This window comes from Pteropus alecto, unplaced genomic scaffold (assembly GCF_000325575.1).
Source record: "Pteropus alecto unplaced genomic scaffold, ASM32557v1 scaffold398, whole genome shotgun sequence".
Classification (NCBI taxonomy): domain Eukaryota; kingdom Metazoa; phylum Chordata; class Mammalia; order Chiroptera; family Pteropodidae; genus Pteropus; species Pteropus alecto.
This window is the reverse complement of record NW_006442497.1, coordinates 5,248,773-5,261,206: the sequence shown is the minus strand read 5'-3', so window position 1 is coordinate 5,261,206 and position 12,434 is coordinate 5,248,773. Positions and strand designations below refer to the sequence as shown.

Sequence of the window (12,434 nt, the reverse complement as noted above, 5' to 3'; positions counted from 1 at the left end):
AGTAAAGGAAGAAGAGAGAGAAAACAGAAAGGATGGGTGAATATTTGGAGCACATATTTCAGGAAAAAAGTGCTTTATCTCATAAAGAAATGAGGAGGAAGGAATTGGATTCCTCAGATTTAGGCAGCCTGGTTGCAAACTCAAGCCCATGCTCAGAGCTAGGATGCTCTTTCTTTCTGCTGAAAAAGCGCACCCTCAAGAAGGAAAGGAGAGGACCCCTCCCCATCACCATTTCTCTCTTGACCTTAGGCATATTACATTGAACTCTTGAATTCCTTTTTGCTTTTCCTGGAGTTTCTAATTGCCTTTTCTTTCCTCATACTCATATCATTAGTTATTTATTCTTGAGTTCTAATAAAAGGCAACAAGAAGGAACCCTCTGAGATGCTGTGTGCTCCTCCCCATCTCTGCCCCAATGGTCATTGCAGAGAGGCAGTGCCAAGCCTTTCCCTCTCATGTGTCCGGGTCAGTGTCTGTGGCCTCTGCTTTAAGCATGGTGCAGACACTGCAGAAGTACCTGGAGCTAAGGTTACTGAAGGGCCTTCCTCGCCCCTCTCCTCTAAGGAGTGCACTTTCTTCCTATAAGTCCGCTCTCTCTACCCTCATGGACAGACACAGGAGGCTCATGACCTCCTGGAAAATCCCCAAGACAATTTCAGATTTTTGGTTTGGAAAATATGGTCACCACACTCATAGGCAAATTGCTTGGGAATTTCCACTCCCTTTCCAGGTCTCCACCTGAGGACTGCTGATTTCTATTTCCACAGCTACATTTAAGCATCATACCAGTTATCAAATGTTGGTGTGCATCACACCCACCCAGGGAGTTTTTAAAATTCCATGTGTCCAGCCTTGGAGATTCTGATCGAACTGGTCTGGGATGGGGTCTAAAAATCTGCATCCTTTTTTAAAAAGTATTTAGCCAAGGTTGTATTTACACATAGACAAGATATCGAATCATTTTGAACAGCTTATAAAAAAAACTAACAGTCCCCTTCTCCTTCCTTCTCCGGCACCTAGTCCCATGCTTCAGGGAGATCACTTTTAGCTAAGTTGTTTCTTCCAGTATTTGCCTCTGTTTCCAAAAATATGTTGACATTTCTGTCTTCATGTCAACATATTTTTTGGAAACTAAGGAGTGATTCATGTTAGACATTATCTATTGACTTCTTTTTACAATAGATAAGGATACATTTCTCTCACACTATATCTCACATCTGCTCTGCCATCCTCTTAATATAATTATATTGCTGTTTTATTTAAATCAATAAGCCAATAATTTATTTAGAATATATAAATATTGTTCATCACAGAATCAAGGAGGTGCTATCATTACATTAATTTTTTTGATTTCCTGGAATTTTTAATTGCCGTTGCTTTTCCCATCCTCAAAACATTGTTTTTTATTCCTCTCAGCTCTTTTCTAGCTATGTTACTATCTATATTTCTATCTATATTATTGATAAGCTCCTCCATGCCCCAGAGTATAACAAAGCCCCTTGGAAAGAGGGAACTCAGAGCAGTATAGAATGAATTTATTAAAAACCATATCCATGTCAGCCACAGGACCAGGAGAGTGAAGAATACAAAGAAGAGTGAGCCACAATGGTGAGCACTGAGATAAAACTAAAACAGGGAAGAATATGATAATGATTATAACAAAGACATACATAGGATATGGGAATGGAAAGAAAGAAGAGGTTATTTATAGCTCTGGGCATGGGAAAGTCTTTGGAAAGGAGGTGGCCACAGTACAGGCCTCAAAGTAGGACTATGATTATAATAGGTAGAGATTGGTCTATTATTGATCTATCTATTGGTCTGAGGGTATTCCAGGCAGACAGAACTGAGTGAGCAAAGGTCTAAGGTAGAACAGCTCAGGTGTTTGAATCAGAACACAAAGCAGGGGAGAGGGGGTAGCTTCACTCAGAAGAACTTAATTTACATGGCTTTTCAATGTCACCTGAGGCAGCTTCTCCTCCCCTACAACGTAAAGTCATGCTCACTCCAGGACAAAGAACTGAACGGGACAACATTCTCTAGAACAAAGAAGGCTAACTGGAGAAAATCAGAAGCCTACTTGGGGAAAATGAGAAATGTTATTATTTGTAATTTCAGGGAGGTGAGGCCACAGTAGAACCTGAACTTAAAGACAAGAGTTAGAAAATTAGATGGGTAAGAGCTGCTTCCCCAGTGACAAAGGGACAATCAGCATGGGCTAGACTTGAGGAAAGGATGGGACTGGAAACCTCACCTCTTAAGCAATAGTAAAGCTATCAAATTCAGGGAAGACCAGAAGCAGCTGCAAACTGTCTACCTGCATATGGTGTGCATCCCATATGTTCACACAAACACTATGCAGATAGATGATAAATTGTCTCTGGACTTTCTGATAAATTATTACCCATCTGGGTGGAGGTGGGGGAGGGGGCTTTCTCAGCCTAAAACAAGGCTGAAAGCACAGTTAAGGGGCTGTGTGAGGATCTTTCAAGTTCTTCCTCTAGGAGGAAGTTTCCTTGTGCTTTTGTCAACCCATGGAGGGTTTACTATACACACACCACCTTCTTCTCGTAGATCACACCACTGAAACATTTTTCACATATTGTCAGGAACACACATTGAAGTTGAAAAAGTGTTGATGTTCTCAGTGATTCATGGACAAAGCCAAGTAGAAATAAAGAATGTATTTCTTGACCCCTTTTTGATTTATGTGCATCTTATACACTTGATGTCAAACCAGAAAGAGATTTTAATAAGTATCTTGCTGGGTTTTCTCAGAGATTACTCCACAGAGAAGTCTGTTGAGATAGTCTTTGTAAAGTTAAATAAAAAGAATTTTGAAAGTCAAACAAATTTGGAAAATGGTGCCCATTACATTTTCTTCTTAGAAGTTCACAATACACATTAGCACATTAAAATCTCTGAGAAGTTCCACAATAAAAAAAATTCATTTACTATTACATATCCCAGCATTTCCCAAAATTAGTTGCCCATAGATAAAGTCTGTGAAGAATAAGAATTAATATTCTGCGAGACCAGCATTCAGTGAAACACTCTTTGGAAAAGGTTGATCTAGAAAAATAGACTCAATTGACAGATGGCTAAACTGAATTCTAGAGGCAGAAATGCCCCCTGTTGAAGACTGTACAGCTAAATAATGATAGAGCTAAACCTGGAACTCATATGTTTTAACTCTTAGCCCAGACTTTCCCTATTATTCCACAATAGCCAAAACTTAACTGAAGGGCAATTGTCTTATAATTGTCAATGAATGAGCTTGTGTCCTTCGATCTAAAAAACCTCTGCTCACACTTTTATATATATTCCTAATGTAATAAGATCATTCAAGTAAACCAGGGTCTCTAAATAGAGTCATAATTTTATTAAGAATGAGGAAAGGAGGACATGTCTGGAACAACTCTCCCCCTCCCACAAAGAGAAATATTATTACCTTCATGCGCTACAAGATACCCTTACAGCAAAAAGTTTAGAATTAAATTTTTACTAAATAATAACTAAAATAATAGCAAATGCATAAAGGAATAAAACAAAGGGTATACATCAGAGGTTGCAAATAAATGCCTACAAGAGGTGATAACAAAAGTGAATGAAGCAGAGCTACCCTTCAGTGCCAATGACCTTGAAATCTCATCCTCACCTAAAGGAGTTGGCCTCTTGCTCAGCTCCCCTTTATGGTCATGTGGGCTTGTAAACTCAATGTCGTCAGATCCTCTGATTTTTTTAAGGGAAGTAAGATATCTGGATTTCCATGTGAAATCCCCCAGTTTCTTGAAAACATTTCATAGGCCCAAGAAAGCATATGTGCAGCAGTATGTAGCTTGGGGCCTCCAGTTGGAGATTACTCTACACAAACATCTATTATTTTGTCTAATTTATCACAATTGCCTGGGAGATTTGTAGGTAAGGGGCAGGTACTCAAAGAGTGCTTTAGAGAGAGGGTAAGGATGGGTGAGGGGAGGTAAGGGGGCCTGGCAGGAAGGTCTTCAGACTGGGGAGGATACCCCTAGGGCCCCACTCAATATTTTCCCTCTGAATCAGTTCCATCACCAACCGCACCAAGGAGCCTTTACGTAGAGTACTACTTCAGGGCAGCCCCTGCACAAGTCACCTCGAGCAGCTTTGCACATCCTTTCTAGTATCTAACGTGCCTTTAAAGGGAGACAGCACCTTTGATTTCATCCTCTGAAATCAAGATTTAAAATTAAAATTCCTGGTTGAGACAGCGCTTAGACAAAATGTCCTTTTCCTTAGACAAATGAATTAGTCAACAAAATGTGTTGATTTCTGATTCTATGCTGTTCTGCTAAACTCAAGAAGTTCAAGAACAGAGGCGCCTGGAAACCCCATAGAAAGTAGGGGGAATAAGTGGAGGCGGGGTGCCAGAGATAATCTCCAGGGGACTTGGACACCATTTCCTAGGCTGGCTGGCTACACCACTTGGCTGGCCAACCACTGTCGAGCTATGTAGCACCAGCCGCTCTGGCTTCATGGGATTTATAAAGATTTTTGCTTTTAATCCTGTTGGCCTTATTCAAAAGGAGCACCATGTCTGAGGATTGGTATTAATCTAGGAGTCACTACGGTCTAACTCCTTTCACCCAGGCTAAACTCACTCTTCTAAGCCATTGTGAATCCTCTTCATCTCCTTGGCTAGCCGCCACTTTCTCTTTGCCCTGCCCCTGGCTCTATACCTGGCCTTCTCTTTCTTCCTGTGAGAAAAGGCAAGATAGACCCTTAGTCTTCCATGCATTATGTAGAAAGACAGCAGGTGGTGATGTAGAAAAAGGTACTGTGTCTCAGGTGGGAAAACCCAGTTTCAATTCCTGTCTTTACCAACCTGTTTTAGCCTGGCCTCCAACTGTGCAAAATATGGATGTTTGTACTTGCCTCTATTAATAATTAGACACACAAACAAATGTAAGGCAGTTCACAAAATACTTTCGCATTGGAGGACTTTTGTTATAACCATTTTGCAGATGAAGAAAGTGAGGCTCAGAGAGGTCAAGAAATTTCCTATGATGACTGACTGTGGCAGAACCAGGCATAAGAGCCAGACTTTTTGAATTTGAACACCACATTCTGTCCTTGATATCCATTTGCTGCTGTTACTGCCAGTCTGACTCAGGGGGTTGTAGTAAGAATCTGATGAGATGACACAGAAAGAGAGCCGTATCAGCCTCACAGCGCTCTGGGAGAGTGCCGAGATTTCCCCAGGGCTATGGGGACCTCCCTGGTAGAACTGGGGGACTAGGACAAATTTTTGCCACTGTGATTATAATACTATTGCTGCAGCCAAAAATCAGAGAATCAATCAGGGAAAACATCCAACTGCACCAATCCCCAAAAGCTGTGAGGGCCCCTGCGGCTGAAGATTAGCAGTGAAGTCCCTGACTCTCCCCTCAACCCCAGGCAGTGCACATACCCTCCTTCAGGCCATTTGGTGTGGACAGTTATGTGACAGAGGAATTTTTGTGCATGCAAGTCAGAAAGTATCCCAGCAGAGCAGCCCAACCATATGGCTGTATCATAAACCCAGACTTTGTTTCTCTTTTTCCTACAGCCCAGCAGAAGGGCAGTGCGAGAGTGTGAAGGAACGGGGCTCCAGGGAGCTTGTAGTTTTAGGAAAAGGAGCTGGAAAATCTTAAAGTTTATGGCCTTTAGGCATATACTGCCTAAAAGGTGTACCTGTTCGCACATAGGTCCTTCCAATGAGAGACCGATGAGGTAGAAGGTGAATGCTGGCTTGTGCTGAGAAAGCGAAAAAGGTGGGCTCTGTGTTGGGAGGTCAGGTTGATGGAAGGAGGGCATAAAAAAAGAGGAATTTAGACTTGAAGATGGAGGAAAAAGGGAGCATTGTACTTCCTTGAATAGGAAAGTTACCTAGAATTTTCTCTCTTATAAAAGAAAAATATTTTCTGAAGTCTAAAGATGCTCCCCCAAGTTACTCTGTCTCTGAAAACTTCCAAAAAATATAGGTGACCTCAGGGTACTTATGGTCTAGAAATAAATAATGATTTATGCTAACTTTATGCAAAAGGGCCCAATGGAACTGATTTTATTCCAATAATGTTTAAGTGCATTTTAATTGACAGAAGCTTTCCTATCTATTATCTCATTTGATCTTCCAAGCATGGTTAATGTGGGGACTATTGAACCAATTTTAGAGATAGGAAAGCCATTCTATTAAAGAGTTGATGAACTATGCTTCCTAGCTTTTGCATCTTGCACTGTTTTAGCAGCTACCAGCTCAGACTGGGCACAACTCCCTGTGTCTCAGGCATCTTTGCACCCCTGACTTTCCCTATTGCATTGGATTGCATTAAATCAATGTTATGGCAGGATAGCATTGGGCTGGGCCTCTGTGGGCCTGAGTTCTAATGCCGAAACTGTCTCTACCTGTGTTGTCTTGTGTCAATCAGTTTCCCTCAGAGGCCCCTGGACCCACCCCTCTAAACTGTAGGGAAGAAACTAGGCTCCTCCCACCCTACAGTTTATGATTCAATTTGGGGCTGAAGTATCAATGGAGAGAGAATGGGGACCCACCTGGGACAGGACATCAGAGGATGATTTGCTGTGGTCTCAATCCTCCATCTGTCACTTACCCTCAAACCAGAATTTAGTTACACCTGTACACCAAGTCGATATTCGTGGAGTTAGCTCTTTCAAAGGAACTACACATCTATGGCAGCAAAACAGGCTTTTTTAGCAAGTATGTGCAACATGACAGATGATCCAGACAAAGCACACACTTCCAGAAACACAAAATAAACGTGATGGTGTCTTCTGCCCTGTACCTGGTGCACCCACAATGATGCTTCCCTTTCCTTTCATGCTTCAGAAAGCATGGTGGAATGCAAGTAACTGGGTCAATTAGCAACAGAGATAGTTCTGAATCTGCTCTAATTCATCTTTTAAAAATTATTGTAAACTTTGCTACTTCTCCTCTAACTAGAAAAAAAATTATTTGAGCCTCATATCATAATGGATGGTATTTGGGAAGCTGAGAACCTCTGGTCTAAAGCTAGCAGTAACAGTCCAGATGGGCTAGGTTCTGCTGCAGTAACAAACAATCCTAAATCTCAGTGGTTTAAACTAACATTTATTTCTAGCTCGTTCTATATGTACTTTTCAGATTAGCAAGGGGCGTCTCCTCACTGTAGCCATTCAGGGACCTAGGCTAATGGAGACCCCATCTGAACATGTGGTTTCATGATAACAAAGTCAAGAGAATGAGAACCAGGTGGACGATACATTGGCTCTGAAAGCTTCTGACCAGAAGTGACTCACCTCACTTCCACTCTCAATTCATTGGCCAAATAAAGTCACATGGCCAAGCCTAGATTCACTAGGATGGGGTTGCATTTTGCTCTCATAGGGAGGGGCACTGCATGTATGTAAATAATAAAATAGTATGCCAAACACTCCATCCTTGTTCAAAATGACCTAGGATACACTAAAGAGGCTAGGAATACAGTTTGCCCCTAATCATCAAGGTTAACCTTACTTAATGGATGCATTCTCTTTATCTTCTAGGTGAAAAGTGTAGAAGTTTCCAGAGTGTAATACCAGCTGAAGAACAAGGTGAATACATTACTCATGTTCTGTCCACTAGCTCTCCTCACCATCTGGACAATTTTTATTGTTTTTGTTGGAGTGGGAGAAGAGATGAGAGAGTTATTTATGGTTTTTCTGTAAAGTTGAGTCCAAAAGCTAGAACCCCTGGCTCTTTTCATGTGCCCTGTAGTTGGTGGTGCAGGAAAACATTAAACAACTTTGCAGAGGGGAGGGAAATCCCTGGTTGGTAGTGTTCGCCACTTTCCACAATGTAAATACCGTAGCTGTCACTTCAAGTGTGAGGTGAACGCCGAGTTGGGAAGACATGGGCTCTGGCACACCACTGCCTATAGCACTTTTTCTTTTCTAAGACACTCATCCAATTTGTATTATTTTCTTAGTACATTTTCCCAGCTGGGATATAGGTTTTGTGAAGGCATGGATTACTTCTGTTTCATTCGTTGCTGAGTCTCCAGTACCTAATTTGTCCTATAGGAGGACTTTTACAGAAACTAGTTTCATTTCCTGTCCCTTTCATTCGTTCCCTCCACATCCAATACAGTTCCTTGAAGCCGTAGGTGGGATCCCATCCAGAGAGTAAATAACTGGCTCCTGCAGAAACAAGAGGTTTTGGCATCTATAACCAGGCTCTTAAAACTCTCAGACTCCTCTTCCCCTGTGTAGGTTTGTCTAGCTTCTTCTTTAAAAAGACAGTGTCTTCTGGTGGAATCAAAGCAACATGCTAATTTTTGAACTGTGAATTGGAGACCCTAGTATCTGTCATGTACTTACATCAGAGTTTTGCTTTAGTTCTTTTTAAAATTTTTCTTCCCAGCTAAAGACAATCTTTATAAACTCCTCTTTCAAGCCCTAGGAGGCTCCTTTTGTTGCCATTTTTCCAAAATTCAGCAGAGGTATCTGTGGTTCTTACTCCATGGTGTTGTTGTTTATTCTTTTTTAGAAGTGAACTAAATCAAAGGATTGAATGTTATAATACTTCTGAATTTTAAATGCCCAGAATCTCTGTCATCCCCACATTTTTCAGGTGTGTTGTGGCTGTCTATCACGGCTGAGGTCCTGAATATCCTTCTGATTTTGACAAGTACCATCCTCCTGGGCTCCAGAATGAGTTATCACAGCTCTGGGTTCCACTGGCTCAAGGTGGATGCTTCTGTAGCCATCCTCATGGTGCTTGCAGGTACCCTCCAACAGCATCATTAGAACAGGCACATTCCCCGCAGCCTGCCCCAGAGGGAGTTGGCAAAACTTCAGGCTGGCTCTTTCCTGTCAGTGGCCAGGTCAGCAGGATGTCTGTTCCACTGAAGTCACTGAGTTAATCCCACTTGGAGAAGTGATGAGACTTTGGGTGACTGATGGAAAGAAAGGGGATAGGCACAGATGGTGAATAAAATTTATCAGTGTGTCTTTATTACAACCCTAGGAAAGGAGTACACTGGATGTGAGAACAGAAATTACTAACTTAGTACAGTGGTTAGGCATGAGTCTGTGCCTGGGTTCAGACCTACTGAATGGCTGTGTGACCCTGGGAAACTTACCTAACTTCTCTAAGCTAGATATCTCAAAAACTTATGGTGAAGACTAATTAAGAATGCACCTGGTATATACTAAGTACTCAATAAATGGTAACTTGTTAAAAATTATTATCCAAGTTTGGTATAAATATCTCGTAAGAATAAATAACCCCTTTGTCTGGTCTTAACTTCTGTGTTCTCCAAGAAGCTTTTAAAGCAATTTGGTCTCCTGAGTGGGCCTTTCACCAAGGAAAGAACTTCAAACTTCATTTCTCTGGCTGGATACACAGAACTCTGTTAATAGGCGTCGGTCCAGTCGATAGATCACTTCCGCACTTGATAAGTATAATGCATCTTTTCCAAGTGTTCTCATCAGTGAATAGGATGATAAAAATCTAATTTGGGGGTCTTCATAGCAAAGAGCCAGGCCGTAGACTTTTGGAGTCCTCCCCAGGTCCCAGCATCCCCCAAGGTCCCACAAGATCTTGAGTAAGCCTCCTTCTGAATGTCTCTTTAGTTTCAACTGTGTGAAGGAGACGTCAGGTGGAAAGTCTGAGGATTTATTAGTGCAGGTACATCATAAGGACTTGAGACATTCCCATTAATATATAAATAATTACCCCCATCAATTAAAACTAATTTCTATTTGGACCACTAAAACCTATCTTCAGTTGGGCCACTGCCCACCATGCATTTATTAAATTAAAACATATGTGTAATTGGAGTCCATGAAAAAGAAGAACAAATAATGAAACAACTAATATTTAAGATATTTTCTTGAACAAAAGACCAAAATCTATATACAAAAAGCTCCCTCCAAATACCTGGAAAAATTGGCATAGTACTATACATATCTTACTAAAACTATTAAAGGGAAAAAAATCCTCTGGTTCTTTAAGCCAAAAACAAACAAACAACAAACAAACAACAAAAAGTCACTTACAAAGGAAAGATAATCACACTGGCATCTGAATTCAGTACCCACCAATAACTGCCATGTGAGTCTAGTGTAGCCAGGACATATTCAGATTTTTATGTAAAGTATCCCAGTTTTTAGGTGTTAGCAAACAATTCACATGAAAAAGAATTACATGACAGAACACCATAAAGTATGGCTTCGGGCCAAATGCAGCTTGAGGATCACTCCGCTGTGCTGGGAAAGAAAGGATGTCACATTGGTGCCTCTGAACATGGGGACACAGGGGCATGATAAATGTAAAGAGGTGATCATGGGAGGAATGACATGGCAAAGTGCATAAATTCATGACTGTTAACAAGAAATCAGTGTATATGTGAAACATGAAGCCTGCTTGGAAGGGTTCAAGAAGGATGCTGGTGGGTTCCTTATATCCAACTCATGCCAGGCAGAGAAACTCAGTTCTTAACTGTGACTCACAAAAGCTTTACTTGTGCAGGGCTTCTAGGCATGGTGGCCCACATGATGTACGCAACCATTTTTCAGATCAGCGTGAGCCTTGGGCCGGAAGACTGGAGGCCTCAGACGTGGGACTATGGCTGGTCATACTGGTGAGTTGTTGCCCAGGACCTCAGGTTCTGATGGACCAGCAAGGATGCGCGCAGGTTTGTAGGACCTCTGACCTTGGTCATCGTGCCACCTGCTGCTCTTGTGACTGTAGATTATTTCTTAACCTCTCTGTAGCCCAGTTTCCTCATCTGTAAAGTGATGGTACTTGTCTCAGATGTTTTCATAGGCTTTGAAAGAGGTTACGTTTCTAAAATACTTGGCACAGAGAAAAGTTCTCAATAAATGGAGACATTGTCATTACTACATTCTTAAATGCAACTTATGGGGAAATAGCCTGAGCTATAACTCCTAATAAAGACTTCAATGGGGAGATCCAGCACCTGTTTCTAACAGAAAGACAAGGCCATGATATTGCAGTTTTGTCTCTAAGACAGCCATGTCATACAAGACCACAGGGATTCTTTGATGTGGACCTCTGAACTGTAACTGCATCTTAAAAATATATGTACATATGCTTACATTTTTGACTTGTATAACAACCTCTTGTGTTACATTTTTCTTTGTAAAATAAATAACATGGTCATTGCTCTCTCTCTCATGCTACTATTTCGGGGTTGGGGGTGGGTGAACATGTCTATGTTACTCCTATCCATAAGCTTCTTGATTATTAAGTCCTATTTAAGGATGATTGGAAGCTAGAGAGAGGAGTTGTAACTTAGCTACTCGTGAATTTTGGTAGGTGATTGGGTATGAAGCAATCTATTTTATTTGAGAATTCCATCCCATGAAAACATACACAAATGTCAGTTTGTATAGATTCTCTCTCAGCAACCACTCTGCTGGGTTCTGTGAAAGATGGAAAGCATAGACCATCATCTTAGAAAGCAATACGCTTCCAGAGGATAGGGAGATAAAAATACCAATGTCCAATGCCAGTGTCCTGTGTTAGAGCCAAAAGCAATAAGAACAAAAGTAACACGTGTAGCAGATGCTATGCTGAGTACTTCCCATTCATTGACTCATTGAATTCCTCACAAGCACCACCCAGTGGGCAGTGTTACTATTATTCCAGTTTTACAAATAAGGAAACTGATACAGAGAAGTGAAGTCACCAGCTCTAGGTCACACATTTAATAAGAGATGGGAACAACACCCCAGTGCAAACTCAGCACAATGATTCCACGATCTGTTCTCTTAGCCATCAGGCTACACCAGCACATCGGCTGGGCTTTAGGATTTGTGATCCAAAATCCAAGTCCAAACTGGGTAGAACCAGGAGCAAGTTTTTCACCAGACTGACCTGCAGTAGAAAGCCCTGGAACCTAGCCCTATGCCGTTTCCTAAATATGCCTTTTGTTGACAGCCTCGCCTGGAGTTCCTTCGCTCTCTGCATGGCTGTGTCAGTCATGGCCATGAGCAGATACACGGCAGCCCGTCTGGAATTCACCGAGAAGCAAAGGCTACAGAGGGGAAGTCAGCATTCTCAGCACAACCTCCCAGAAACCGAGGCTTCAGAAAGGGTTTGAGAAACAGAAGCTTCTTCCAGCACTATGGGGCATGACCTCAAGAGTTTATCTGAGTACGTGCCACCAGATGCCCCAGTCAAGGTGTCCATGTGCTAGTCAGTGCTGTGGCTGCTGGATCTGCACAGGCAGACAAACCAAGCACATATGTCGACAATGAACACTTCGGGGTGGGCTTCAGAATGCTGTGGTCCAAGTAAAACTTGCACCCACCATCTTATCCTTCACTGAACACCTTTGGCTTCAACCTCTGATTCCTATTAAAATGCCAGTGTCTTTAAGTGATAGAATGCTTACCAAAAATATCAACCATTGACA

At 41.7% G+C, this 12,434-nt stretch overlaps 1 protein-coding gene across 1 annotated transcript in view; it reads left to right on the top strand.

The window, feature by feature from the left end:
* GSG1L2 (GSG1 like 2) overlaps positions 1-12,119 on the top strand; it is a 13,136-nt gene extending 1,017 nt beyond the window's left edge. Inside the window, exons 2-5 of the mRNA XM_015597399.1 lie at positions 7,555-7,602; positions 8,621-8,773; positions 10,523-10,634; positions 11,957-12,119. Of these exons, the coding sequence (XP_015452885.1) occupies positions 7,555-7,602; positions 8,621-8,773; positions 10,523-10,634; positions 11,957-12,119 (476 nt within the window). The remainder of the gene's footprint in view (positions 1-7,554; positions 7,603-8,620; positions 8,774-10,522; positions 10,635-11,956) is intronic.
* The last annotated feature ends 315 nt before the right edge of the window (positions 12,120-12,434 follow it).